The sequence below is a fragment of the Physeter macrocephalus genome, chromosome 19 (genome assembly GCF_002837175.3).
Source record: "Physeter macrocephalus isolate SW-GA chromosome 19, ASM283717v5, whole genome shotgun sequence".
Taxonomy (NCBI): domain Eukaryota; kingdom Metazoa; phylum Chordata; class Mammalia; order Artiodactyla; family Physeteridae; genus Physeter; species Physeter macrocephalus.
In genome coordinates, this window is record NC_041232.1 from 62,106,047 (window position 1) to 62,119,892 (window position 13,846).

The 13,846-nt window shown below is 34.0% G+C and overlaps 1 protein-coding gene across 1 annotated transcript in view; it reads right to left on the bottom strand.

Moving 5' to 3' along the window:
* Positions 1-13,846, bottom strand: part of SMAD2 (SMAD family member 2) — a 106,999-nt gene that overhangs the window by 24,286 nt on the left and 68,867 nt on the right. Inside the window, exons 4-6 of the mRNA XM_024132190.3 lie at positions 12,768-12,961; positions 11,850-11,984; positions 9,392-9,466 (exon numbers count right to left, since the gene is read on the bottom strand). Coding sequence (XP_023987958.1) covers positions 9,392-9,466; positions 11,850-11,984; positions 12,768-12,961 — 404 coding nt within the window. The remainder of the gene's footprint in view (positions 1-9,391; positions 9,467-11,849; positions 11,985-12,767; positions 12,962-13,846) is intronic.

Genomic DNA, 13,846 nt, shown 5'->3' on the forward strand with positions numbered 1-13,846 from the left:
AGAAAAATAATTCAGAATAATGATAGTGAAGATGATCCAGGACCTCGAAAAAAGAATGGAGGCAAAGATCGAGAAGATGCAAGAAATGTAGAAGAATTAAAGAACAAACAAACAGAGATGAACAATACAATAACTGAAATGACAAACACACTACGAGGAATCAACAGCAGAATAACTGAGGCAGAAGAACGGATAAGTGAGCAGGAAGACAGAACGGTGGAATTCACTGCTGCAGAACAGAATAAAGAAAAAAGAATGAAAAGAAATGAAGACAGCCTAAGAGATCTCTGGGACAACATTCAACGCAACAACATTTGCATTATAGGGGTCCCAGAAGAAGAGAGAGAGAAAGGACCCGAGAAAATATATGAAGAGATTATAGTCTAAAACTTCCCTAACACGGGAGAGGAAATAGCCACTCAAGTCCAGGAAGTGCAGAGAGTCCCATACAGGATAAACCCAAGGAGAAACACACTGAGCCACAGAGTAATCAAACTGACAAAAATTAAAGACAAAGAAAAATTATTGAAAGCAGCAAGGGAAAAATAACAAATAACATATAAGGGAGCTCCCATAAGGTTAACAGCTGATTTCTCAGCAGAAAGTCTACAAGCCAGAAGGGAGTGACATAACATATTTAAAGTGATGAAAGGGAAGAACCCACAACCAAGATTACTCTACCCGGCAAGGATCTCATTCAGATTTGATGGAGAAATCAAAAGCTTTACAGACAAGCAAAAGCTAAAAGAATTCAGCACCAACAAACCAGCTCTACAACAAATGCTAAAGGAACTTCTCTAAGTGGGAAACACAAGAGAAGAAAAGGACCTACAAAAACAAACCCATACCAATTGAGAAAATGGTCATAGGAACATACATATAGATAATTACCTTAAACGTGAATGGATTAAATGCTCCAACCAAAAGGCACAGGCTCGCTGAATGAATACAAAAACAAGACCCATATATATACTGTCTACAAGAGACCCACTTCAGACCTAGGGACACATACAGACTGAAAGTGAGGGGATGGAAAAAGATATTCCATGCAAATGGAAATCAAAAGAAAGCTGGAGTAGCAATACTCACATCAGATAAAACAGACCTTAAAATAAAGAATGTTACAAGAGACAAGGAAGGACACAACATAATGATCAAGGGATCATTCCAAAAAGAATATATAACATTTATAAATATACACGCACCCAACACAGGAGCACATCAATACATAAGGCAAGTGCTAAAAACTATAAAAGAGGACATCGACAGTAACACAATAATAGTGGGGGACTTTAACACCTCACTTACACAATGGACAGATCATCCAGACAGAAAATTAATAAGGAAACACAATCTTTAAATGACACAATAGATGAGATAGATTTAATTGATATTTATAGGACACGGCATCCAAAAACTGCAGATTACACTTTCTTCTCAAGTGCAAATGGAACATTCTCCATGATGGATCACATTTTAGGTCACAAATCAAGCCTCAGTAAATTTAAGAAATTGAAATCAAATCAAGCATCTTTTCTGACCACAACACTATGAGATTAGAAATCAATTACAGGGAAAAAAACGTTAAAAAACACAAGCACATAGAGGCTAAACAATACATTACTAAATAACCAAGAGATCACTGAAGAAATCAAAGAGGAAATCAAAAAATACCTAGAGACAAATGACAATGAAAACACGACGATCCAAAACCTACGGGATGCAGCAAAAGCAGTTCTAAGATGGAAGTTTATAGCAATACAATCCTACCTCAAGAAACAACAAACATCTCAAATAAACAATCTAACCTAACACCTAAAGGAAGGAGAGAAAGAAGAACAACCAAAACCCAAAGTTAGTAGAAGGAAAGAAATCATAAAGATCAGAGTAGAAATAAATGAAATAGAGACAAAGAAAACAATAGCAAAGATCAATAAAAGTAAAAGCTGGTTCTTTTGAGAAGATAAACAAAATGGATAATCCATTAGCCAGACTCATCAAGAAAAAGAGGGAGAGGACTCAAATCAATAAAATTCGAAATGAAAAAGAAGTTACAACAGACACCGCAGAAATACAAAGCAGCCTAAGAGAATATTACAAGCAACTCTATGCCAATAAAATGGACAACCTGGAAGAAATGGACAAATTCTAAGAAAGGTATAACCTTCCAAGAATGAACAAGGACGAAACAGAAAATATGAACAGACCAATCACAAGTAATGAAATTAAAACTGATTAAAAATCTTCCAACAAACAAAAGTTCAGGACCAGATGGCTTCACAGGTGAATTCTATCAAACATTTAGAGAAGAGCTAACACCCATCCTTCTCAAACTCTTACAAAAAATTGCAGAGGAGGGAACACTCCCAAACTCATTCTATGAGCCCACCATCACCCTGATGCCAAAACCAAACATACTACCAAAGAAGAAAATTACAGACCAATATCACTGATGAATATAGATGCAGAAATCCTCAACAAAATACTAGCAAACAGAATCCAACAACACATTAAAAGGATCATACACCATGATCAAGGTGGGATTTATCCCAGGAATGCAAGGATTCTTCAATATACGCAAATCAATCAATGTGATACACCATATTAACAAACTGAACAAGAAAAACCATATGATCATCTCAATAGATGCAGAAAAAGCTTTTGACAAAATTCAACACCCATTTATGATAAAAACTCTCCAGAGAGTGGGCACAGAAGGAACCTACCTCAACATAATAAAGGCCATATACGACAAACGCACAGGAAATATCATTCTCAATGGTGAAAAACTGAAAGCATTTCCTCTAAGATCAGGACCACGACACAGATGTCCACTCTCGCCACTATTGTTCAACACAGTTTTTGAAGTCCTAGCCACGGCAATCAGAGAAGAAAAAGAAATAAAAGGAATACAAATTGGAAAAGAAGAAGTAATACTGTCACTGTTTGCAAATGACATGATACTACACATAGAGAATCCTAAAGATGCCACCAGAAAACTACCAGAGCTAATCAATGAATGTGATAAAGTTGCAGGATACAAAATTAATGTACAGAAATATCTTGCATTCCTATACACTAATGATGAAAGAGAAATTAAGGAAACACTCCCATTTACCATTGCAACAAAAAGAATAAAACACCTAGGAATAAACCTACCTAAGGAGACAAAAGACCTGTATACCTAGGAATAAACCTACCTAGGGAGACAAAAGACCTGTATGCAGAAAACTATAAGACACTGATGAAAGAAATGAAAGATGATACAAACAGATGGGAGAGATATAGCATGTTCTTGGACTGGAAGAATCAATATTGTGAAAATGACTATACTACCCAAAGTAATCTGCAGATTCAACACAATCCCTATCAAATTACCAATGGAATTTTTCCAGAACTAGAACTAAAAATCTTAAAATTTGTATGGAGACACAAAAGACCCCGAATAGCCAAAGCAGTCTTGAGGGAAAAAAACGGAGCTGGAGGAATCAGACTCCCTGACTTCAGACCATACTACCAAGCTACAGTAATCAAGACAATATGGTACTGGCACAAAAACAGAAATATAGATCCATGGAACAGGATAGAAAGCCCAGAGATAAACCCATGTACCTATGGCCAACTAATCTATGACAAAGGAGGCAAGGATATACAATGGAGAAAAGACAGGTCTTCAATATGTGGTCCTGGGAAAACTGGACAGCTACATGTAAAAAAATGAAATTCGAACACTCCCTAACACCATACACAAAAATAAACTCAAAATGGATTCGAGACCTAAATGTAAGACCAGACACTATAAAACTCTCAGAGAAAAACATAGGAAGAACACTCTTTGACATAAATCACAGAAAGATCTTTTTAGATCCATCTCCTAGAGTAATGGAAATAAAAACAAAAATAAACAAATGGGACCTAATGAAACTTAAAAGCTTTTGCACAGCAAAGGAAACTACAAACAAGACGAAAAGAAAACCCTCAGAATGGGAGTAAATATTTGCAAATGAATCAACAAAGATTAATCTCCAAAATATGTAAACAGCTCATGCAGCTCAATATTAAAGAAACAAACAATCCATCCAAAGATGGGCAGAAGACCTAAATAGGCATTTCTCCGAAGAAGACATACAGATGGCCAAGAAGCATATGCAAAGCTGCTCAACATCACTAATTATTAGAGAAATGCAAATCAAAGTTACAATGAGGTTTCACCTCACACCAGTTAGAATGGGCATCACCAGAAAATCTCCAAACAAGAAATGCTGGAGAGGGTGTGGAGAAAAGGAAACCCTCTTGCACTGTTGGTGGGAATGTAAATGGATACAGCCACTATGGAGAACAGTATGGAGGTTCTTTAAAAAACTCAAAATAGAATTACCATATGACCCAGCAATCCCACTACTGGGCATATACCCAGAGAAAACCATAATTCAAAAAGATACATGCACCCCAATGTTCACTGCATTATTTACAATAGCCAGGACATGGAAGCAACCAAATGCCCATCGACAGACGAATGGATAAAGAAGACGTGATTATACACACACACACACACACACACACACACACACACACACACACACACACACACACAATGGAATATTACTCAGCCATAAAAAGGAACGAAACTGAGTCACTTGTAGAGACGTGGATGGATCTAAAGACTGTCATATACAGTGAAGTCAGTCAGAAAGGGAAAAACACAAATCGTATATTAACGCATGTATGTGGAACCTAGAAAAATGGTACAGATGAACCAGTTTGCAGGGCAGAAATTGAGACACAGATGTAGAGAAGAAACGTATGGACACCAAGTGGTGAAAGTGGTGGGGGGGGCGGGAGGGGGTGATGAATTGGGAGATTGGGATTGACATGTGTACACTAATATGTATAAAATGGATAACTCATAAGACACTGCTGTGTAAAAAAATAAATAAAATTAAATAAATAATGTATAGAGGCTCAGACAAAAAAAATCAATGGAAAAAAATACAAAAGAATCAATGACCTAAATAAACTACAAGAGTCTAAAATGACCAAATTAAATGGGAAGTAAGTAGAAGAAAATAATGCAGAATAGAAATAAATCAAGCAGTAAAAAGGCAAACACAAGAGAAAAGTTTAAGAAGCCAAAAACTGGTTCTTTAAAAGTATTAACTGATAAAGCCCCTGCAAAACTTATCAAGAATAAAAAAGTCAAACTATCAACACTTTAAGTAAAAAATGGGTCATCAAGATTTACTTGATATTGCAGACAACAAGAGGATAACAGAATATCAGAAATAACTTTATAGCAATAAAATCTACCATTCAGATGAAATGAAGAAAATATCTTGTAAGACACGAGTTAGCACATCAACACAAAAAAATTGAAAATCTAAATAACTCTCAATTTAAAAAACCCTTCGCTATAAAAGATGGCTTCTCTGGTAGAAGCTATCAAGTGTTTAAGGAAGAATTAATTCCAATCCTATGCGAAGTCTTTCAGAATATATTAGAAAACCTCATCCAATATATTTGGATCCCAGCATAATTATGATATTGAAACTACAGAAAAACATTACAAGAAAACTAAAGACCAAAATCTCTCATAAACATAGATGTGAAAATCCTTTTAAGAACATTAGCAAATCAAATCCTTAAATATTTTAAAAGTATAATTTATCATAACCAAATAAGGTCAAAATTGGTTTGCTATTACAAAAATCATTTAGTGGAATTCACTCAAGAAGAGTAAAACTGTATTATCCTCTCAACAGATGCAGAACAAGTACGGGCAAAATTCCACAGCCACTCATTACAAACACTCTGAACACTGGGAACAGAATGGAAAATCCTCAATCTGATAAAGATAATCTATTAAAAATCTATAATTAACATCTTACTTATTGGGGGAATTATTAAATGTATTCCCCCTATGATCAAGAACAATGCAAAAATATCCATTCTTAGTATTTCTATTCAATAGTTTACCGTAGGTCTTCGCCAGAATAGAAAAAGAAGAAAGCATAAAGATTAGAAAGCAAGAAGTAAAACTGTCTTTATTTAAGAGATGGCAAGGTAGTGTATATAGAAAATCTTAGGAATCTACAGAATACTAGATACAAAAAGTGATTTTTAACAAAGTTCAGGAAAAAAGACCAACATACAAAAATCAAATTTTATTCTATATCCTAGGAAAAAACAATTAAAAATAAAATTGAAAAATAAACATTTACAATAGCACGAAAAGGTTAAAACAGTGAAGAATCCATCTAATGACAGAAATGCTATATATCTATGCTAAAAACTGTAAAACACTGCACAGATGGCATAGCCAATAAGTCCACTACCTTAAAGTTCTCAAACCTGACCCTCCGTTCTTGACAAATAACCTTATTTCCCTATTTTATTTAGAAGATCCTAATCATGAAGATGAAACTGCTTCTGCTTCTGGATCTCAGTCCCTCAATTTACTTCTAATTTTCATGCAATCAACTTTCTTCCTTTTTCTTAATGGTTAATTCATCCTTCTTTATTTTCTTTAAATATACTCACACAGTATTTACTGTAAGTTAGGAACATTTAACTTCTTTACAAAAATTAACTATTAACAACCCTATGGGTTTGGTACTATAATTATTCCTAATTTACAGATAAGGAAACTGTGTGCCTAGGTCATCTAGCTAGTATATAGTAGAGGGACAATTCAAACTCAGGTAGTCTAGTTCAGAGTCCAACCATACTATCCTGCCGCCATGCATTTGGTTAGAGAAGCTGTCTCCTAAGTGGGGTATGTGAACCTTGTCTAGGGGTATACAAAATGACTGGCTTGCAAGAAAAAAAAAAATTAAAACTAAATCAAACTTATATTTCTTGGGATGTTCAGCCTGATCCTTAATGTCCACAAACTTTAAAGAATGAAGGCTTGACCAGAGAAATTTTTAAAAAAAGAAAAAGCAAAGCGAAAAATAACAGGTACTTGTTCATACAGTTCTGTATTCTGCATTATTTGTCCTATGGTTACTTTTTTGTTTGTTTGTTTATATTTATTCTTATTTATTTATTTATTTGGGGGGGGCGGAGGTCACACAGCTGGATCTTAGTTCCCTGACCAGGGATTGAACCTGTGCCTCCTGCAGTAGAAGCGGAGTCCTAACTACTGGACTGCCAGAGAATTCTCCTCTGGTTACCCTTTTAAAAAATATTAACTCCTTCTATTCCAGCAGAGCTTGAAAGATCAATTTAATTATGTCCTTCCCTCAGGGAAGGTATGGACCAGAGTTTAAAAACAGGTTAATTTTGTTCTAAATTGGGACCCTGCATCAGTCAAAAAATTCTTCCCATGGCACTGAGAGAACAATAGATAGCAGGTAGAAGACTGGTATTTAAACCAACTTTTGGCATCTCATGAATCAAGTATTCACACTGTCACTGTCATTACAGTAAATAATTTTAAATGTGTCATTTTGAAAAAGACAGTAACATTTCCCCCACTGAAACAGAATTAGAAATATTAGGTTACGTTCAAAGCTAGCCCCAAAACACTGAATTCATTTTAGTTGATTCAGCTTATTATCCACTTTTAGATTTTGACCATTATCATAACCAATGATTATATTCATCTTATTGTTCTTCCCATGTTTCAGCTATATTATAGAATAGGCATTTGTGCACTAATTGGAATCCTTATGGCCTTTTGCGCCTGGCTTCTTTCACCTAATATAATGCTTTCAAGGTTCATCAGTGTTGTAGCATGCATCAGTACTTCATTCCTTTATATGGTTGAATAATATTCCAACATATGGATATAACTCATTTAATTTATCCATTAATCATTTGATAGACAGTTTGGGTTGTTTCCAATTTTGGGCTACTATGAATAATGCTTACATGAACATTTGTTTACAAGTTTAATGTGGACATGTGTTCAATTTTCTTGGGTGAAATTGCTGGGTCATATTGTTATACTATATTTAACTTTGAGGAATAGCAAATCTTTCCAAGGTAACTGAACCATTTTACATTCCCATTAGCAACATATGAAGACTCCAACTTCTCTGATCTTCATTGAGACTTCCTCCTTTTTTGATTATAGCCATTCTAGAGGGTGTGAAGTGATATGTCATCATGGTTTTGATTTGCCATTTCCCTGATGATTAATGATGTCATTAAGGCATATTTTTATTGGCATTCACTTCTAAGTGTCCCAGTAGCAACTGTCCATCATGGGGCAAAAAGGAACATAGCTGATTTAGGAATACAGTTCTCTGACACACATGCATTTCTTAGGAAGATATATTCGGAAATCCAAATGTCATTTGCAGTAAGATATTTGCATTAAGATGTATAATGTGGGGAATTCCCTGGAGGACCAGTGGTTAGGACTCTGAGCTTTCACTGCTGAGGGCAGGGAACTAAGATCCCACAAGCTGCACGGCCAAAAAAAAAATTTTTTTTTTAAACATACAATATGTTATTTCCAATGATCATCATCTACTTTTCTTGGTTATCTACTATTTCAAAAAGCCATAATTATGATTAGCTATAGCAGAAACTTCTTCACTTGGGAGTCTAAATAATGGAAGAATTTAAACAACAGAATTATTGTAAAAGCCAACCACCCCCAGCCCCCCCCATGTAAAAAATAACTTAGATTATCATAACTGCAGAATGCTTTAGTATAAACTGTGTAGAAAAGTGGATGCTATAATTTGGGAGGTTGTGATATTAAGGTGTCCAATCCTTAAGATATAACCAGGGTGGAATAGATCAAAACATACAATTACAATAACATCACAGCTATTTCACTGGAAACCTATTAGTTCTGATAGGTTATATACATTTTATTACATAATAACTGCTTTAAAGCTTTGATGTGTGTAATATCTATTACATGTCAATTTTTTCTTCATTGTGTTTGAAGTTGATAGCTAAATATTAGAAATTAATTGCATTAGGTCAGGTACAATATACAAGGTATTTTGTGTAAACAATCTACTATAATTCAGAAGCTGATCCCCATCTCTTACTTCCAAGTTCCTCTGAAAGCCTGTTATTGGGCTAATTAATTAGAATCTTTCATCACAAAGACATTTATTCATAGAGTACCTAAAACTTTAAACAGAAGCAAAGAATATCAATATTTTAAAAAGAAAAGTGAGTGTTCTCCAATTTCTATAGGTTTACTCTAATAAGAGAAAATTCTAACAATTATTCTGCAGAGTAGCATATGTTAATCTTTCACTGACTCCTCTCTCTGATGATTCAAATATGATTAAATCAAGATGATTCTTTTTTTTTGATATGTCCCAACTTCTCTAAATGTAAGGGTTATGAATAACTCTAGTGAGTTTCCAACAAGGCAAAAATGTGTATCTAATTACTGAGGAATGTTGAAAAATATTTTTACCTGTATCCATACTTTGGTTCAACTGTTGATCACTTGTTTCTCCATCTTCACTGATATATCCAGGAGGTGGCGTTTCTAAAAAAGTTTAGAACAAATCACGTACAGGTTCAATTTAATCTCATCGCCTTTTCTCCCAGTTACCAAAGATAACCAACAAATCACTCCAAATAACATATGAATGTTATATAACATCTCTATAAAAAGCAATATTGGGTACTGAGGGCTTATGATTCAGGTTCTGATCCAAACTTTATAGGTGAATCCTTAAAACTTACTTGTAATATAATTGAGCTCTCTGTGCATATTTTCTTAGCTATTATTTACATATCTGGCTCATTGTCATATGTGTATTTTCTAGGGCAAAAGCCAAAAATATAATTTCAAAGATGCCTCAGTTCTGATCGGTATGTTTCAAAGAAACTAACACCCATAATTATTATTTTTTTTAACCTAATGGCCATCATGGATGGGTCCCTTAGAGATGATTAAAGGACACACAACACAGGCACACAAGATTCTGGATTACAAAATAATACAGGCTTACATCTTACATTAGGTTCTATAGGGCAAAATATGGTAATATAGCTCAGGAATGGTCTAGCTTGAATTCTACCTAAAAAGTGTATTGCTCCATGAATGCTAACCAGTAAATCCTGAATGCTTGAGGCAGAAAATTAAATTCAAATACAGACTACTACACAAAACTGAGGCAAACTACTTCCTGAAAATACTTAAGATTCTAATGTGTCATTTCCAATATGGTTTATGAACAAAATGTTTATATTCAGGAAGCATCTGAATATCTGAATAAGCTTCATGTAAAATAAAAACATTTATACAACTTTACCAATTATAATCTCAAGGAGGAAAAAATAAGTTTAAATGATGTGGGTTAAAGGCTTCCTTCATAAACTTTTTACAATCTCTCTTCAATAAGCTAACTAGAAATTTTAACTTAAGTATCAAACTTTTCATTTTAAGTGTCAGTGCCCCCAAATTTTTAATGTAAGAATAAAATAAATTCCTTCATACACTCGAACAACAAAGAATACAAAAATAAGAATAATACATACCATTACATGCTATTTTAAAAGTTAAAGCAAATTTTAAAAAAGAGCTAAGCTTTGCCAGTTTAACCACTCATGTCTCAAAGGTCTAAAGAGGAAGAAATACTGAACTGATAAATATGTTATCCTTTTTCATTTTTCTCCATTATTAGTTATCGATAAAATAATAAACAACAAAGGTACTAGTGTTTTGGAGGAAATGTTAAAATTTCTTTCGCAATGGAATAAAAAGTGAATCCCAAGGTTTTGCTGTCAGTTGGAGCTGGGTAAAGCCCCACTGTCCAGAAAAGCAGATAGGTGTAATCCACTTGTGATTTTCTACTTTGTAAAATGCCCAAATCTAAACAAGTAAAGATGACAGGGAAAATAAGCCCAAACATCTCCACAAGTGAAAGCCACTCAACATTCTAACACCCTCCATATAATTATTGGGTAGGTGGTGTCTTACAAGAGTGTATGCTTACACCTCAGTTTCCTAAGTACTGCTGAATTATACTAATTCCCACATCAGAGATTTAAGTACTCCCTCACCCAAAACACTACCCACACGTAACCACTTCCAGTCAAATTCTTCTCCCTACAAAATGCCCTTTGTTCATCCTCCTTGCCCTCACCCTGGCCTCCACTCTCCACAACAACGTCTTTGCCCTATCCTCCTAACTTCTCAAAATATTTGTTTCCCAGCTACCCAAAAAAACAGCTTTAAATCGTCTTTTGGAATAAAATAGTAATAAAAGAAAAAAGCATTAAAATAATCAGAAAACAGTTTCTAACCTTAAAATTAGCTATTTTAAAAAATCCTTCCTTTTCCTTATGTTTTCAAAATTATCACCAATGAACAAGCATTATTTCCATGATGAGACAAAGCAATTTTTTAAATGTAGTTGAAACTCCAAGTTCCTTACATATTTTCAGTTGTATAAAATAAATGTAAGAGTGGAATAGAGAAATATTACACAGGGAGAAAAAAGACACTAAAAAAATCCAACGTATAGCTAAATGCTCAGTCTTATACCTTTAGTTTGTGCTAGGAAAAAAAAACAAACAAAAAAAAAGGGAAACAGACAAAAAAGCAAGAAACTATTAGCTGTTCTCCTAACAAACAGTGAAAACTAAAAGAGTAGTTTCCATATCATGGAATATTACTGGACATAAAATATAATAGAGCAGAATTTGAGAACCATGCAGTTCATCTATTTATCAGCATTACTGAGTCCCAGATGAAAAAGAACTAAAATAGAGGTTTTCTGATTTTCAGCACAACATACGTGTTGCTATGTCTGTAGAACTAAAAATATTAAAAAGCCAAACCATAATTTATTAATACTTGAACATTTATGAACAAAATTTGTATCTATCCCAAATTTTAGGAGATTCTGAGGCAAAAATACCTGGGATATAATTACTCTGTGGCTCAATTCCCGCTGGGAAATTAGTGTTTTCTGGAATGGAGTGGGTATAATCATCCAGAGGTGGTAGTTCTGTTAAGATCTCAGTATGCCGTGGCACTAACACCGGAGGCAAAACTAAAAGAGTAAAAGAAATCCAAGTCAATGGCAGAGCAAAGGGGAGGGTGACACTTGTATTAAAAGTTTTCATTAATTTTTGAAGTTTAGGATCCACCTACTTGGTATTATTTGGCTATTGAGAAATTGACAAACCTGATTATGATTTTAACTTGTCATGTAGTCCACAATCTAAATCTCTAAGTCCCAATTTATCTTGTACTTTTGGGGACAAAGTGATCCTGGTAATATTATATTACCATAGAAGTTCATAAATCCTCATCGGAAAGGTTGCAGAAAGATTTGTAAAATCTGATTTGGGGTATTTTTTGAAAATATAGCTGTATTCTTTTAGCAAGTTTACAGCTAAGTAAATTGAAAGTCCTGCTATGAGTTTTACCGAACTGCTTAGATGCAAATGATGTCATTAAAGTGTATCAAAAAAACAAAGAGCAAAATTACTGAAAACAGGTAGTGCAGCAGACAAGTAATAAGACATATCATTCAGTTCTAAGCAGACTGTGTATCTGTGGGATTAGAATTTCCTAGATACGTACTTTGATGTGAAATGCTTGCTATTCCAAGAAACTAAGACATCTTTCCCTCTAAGATATATTTTCCCATAACATGTGTTAAAAAACTATAAAGTATTTTTAATTACTGCCAAAAAATATACTGAATTTAAGGTAACTTGTTAGAGTTTTATACCAAAATTTCCCTGGATTAATAAGGTATAAGAGTACCTAATACACTTAAGTTCAAGCATTTAATTAAAACAAGGGGAAAAAAATCTACTTTTCCTACCTGGTGTCTCAACTCTCTGGTAGTGGTAAGGGTTTACACATACTTCATCCTTTTTAAGATTAAAAGCATATTCGCAGTTTTCAATTGCCTTGAGTTCATGATGACTGTGAAGATCAGGCCAGCGCCATAATCGGCAATATATTACATGCGGCAGTCCTTTCCGATGAGATACCTGAAGACGACCATCAAGAGACCTATTGGGAAGCAAGGGAAAAGAAAGGTGGGAAGTTTTAAAAAAATAAATGTACTCAATTGAGATAAATTAGTACAATAAGAGCATAAAGAAAGGAATGACAGACGTTTAGTTAGTTTTAGTGAGTACAAGGAAGAAAAATGTGTTATCTAATGGATCTCATAAAAAGTAAGCAGCAACACTAGGGTATGTTTCTTATAAATATGCTACATAAATGACTCAAATGTCAATGAACAGGTAAGCGCTTGGGGAAAAAGTGATTTTTTTAAAAAAGTATCATATAGCTATACTTGAAAAACTTTTGTCAACGACTTCCATCTTTAGTGAATCAAACTCTTACTTAGGGAGGCTTTTAAGGGCATTATTTCTGTAGGTGACAGAATTATCAAAAAAAGGAACTAGTGTGAAGAATGATAAATACCAACAATGATGTAAAAGTAACTTACTAAGACTAATGTAACTCATTACCCAGTTGTGATTGTTTTGAGTACTGAGGTATATTTCTATACAGCTCACACATAAATGCAGATGGTGATGAATATGATGAGATGAAATGGACCAATACCAATATGCTCAAAAAAGAGAATAAGGTGATAAAAAAAAAGGTAACATAAGAACAAGTTAGCCTGGCATTAACTGTGATATAAGGGGTTCAGTAAATAAGTATGTACTTATTAGTATACAGAGGAGATTTAGATGATAGCAAGAAATTTAGCAAAAACTGGTTATGTATCTACTTAAAAATTAGGCCAACAACAGATTATAATCTAACCTCACACTAAAATGAGAATATAGTTATCAAAGTTTCTATTCTTTAGGGGATGCAATAATTTTAAAAAGATTCAAAACTAGAATTTCATTGATAAAACATCAGCTGAAACATTTA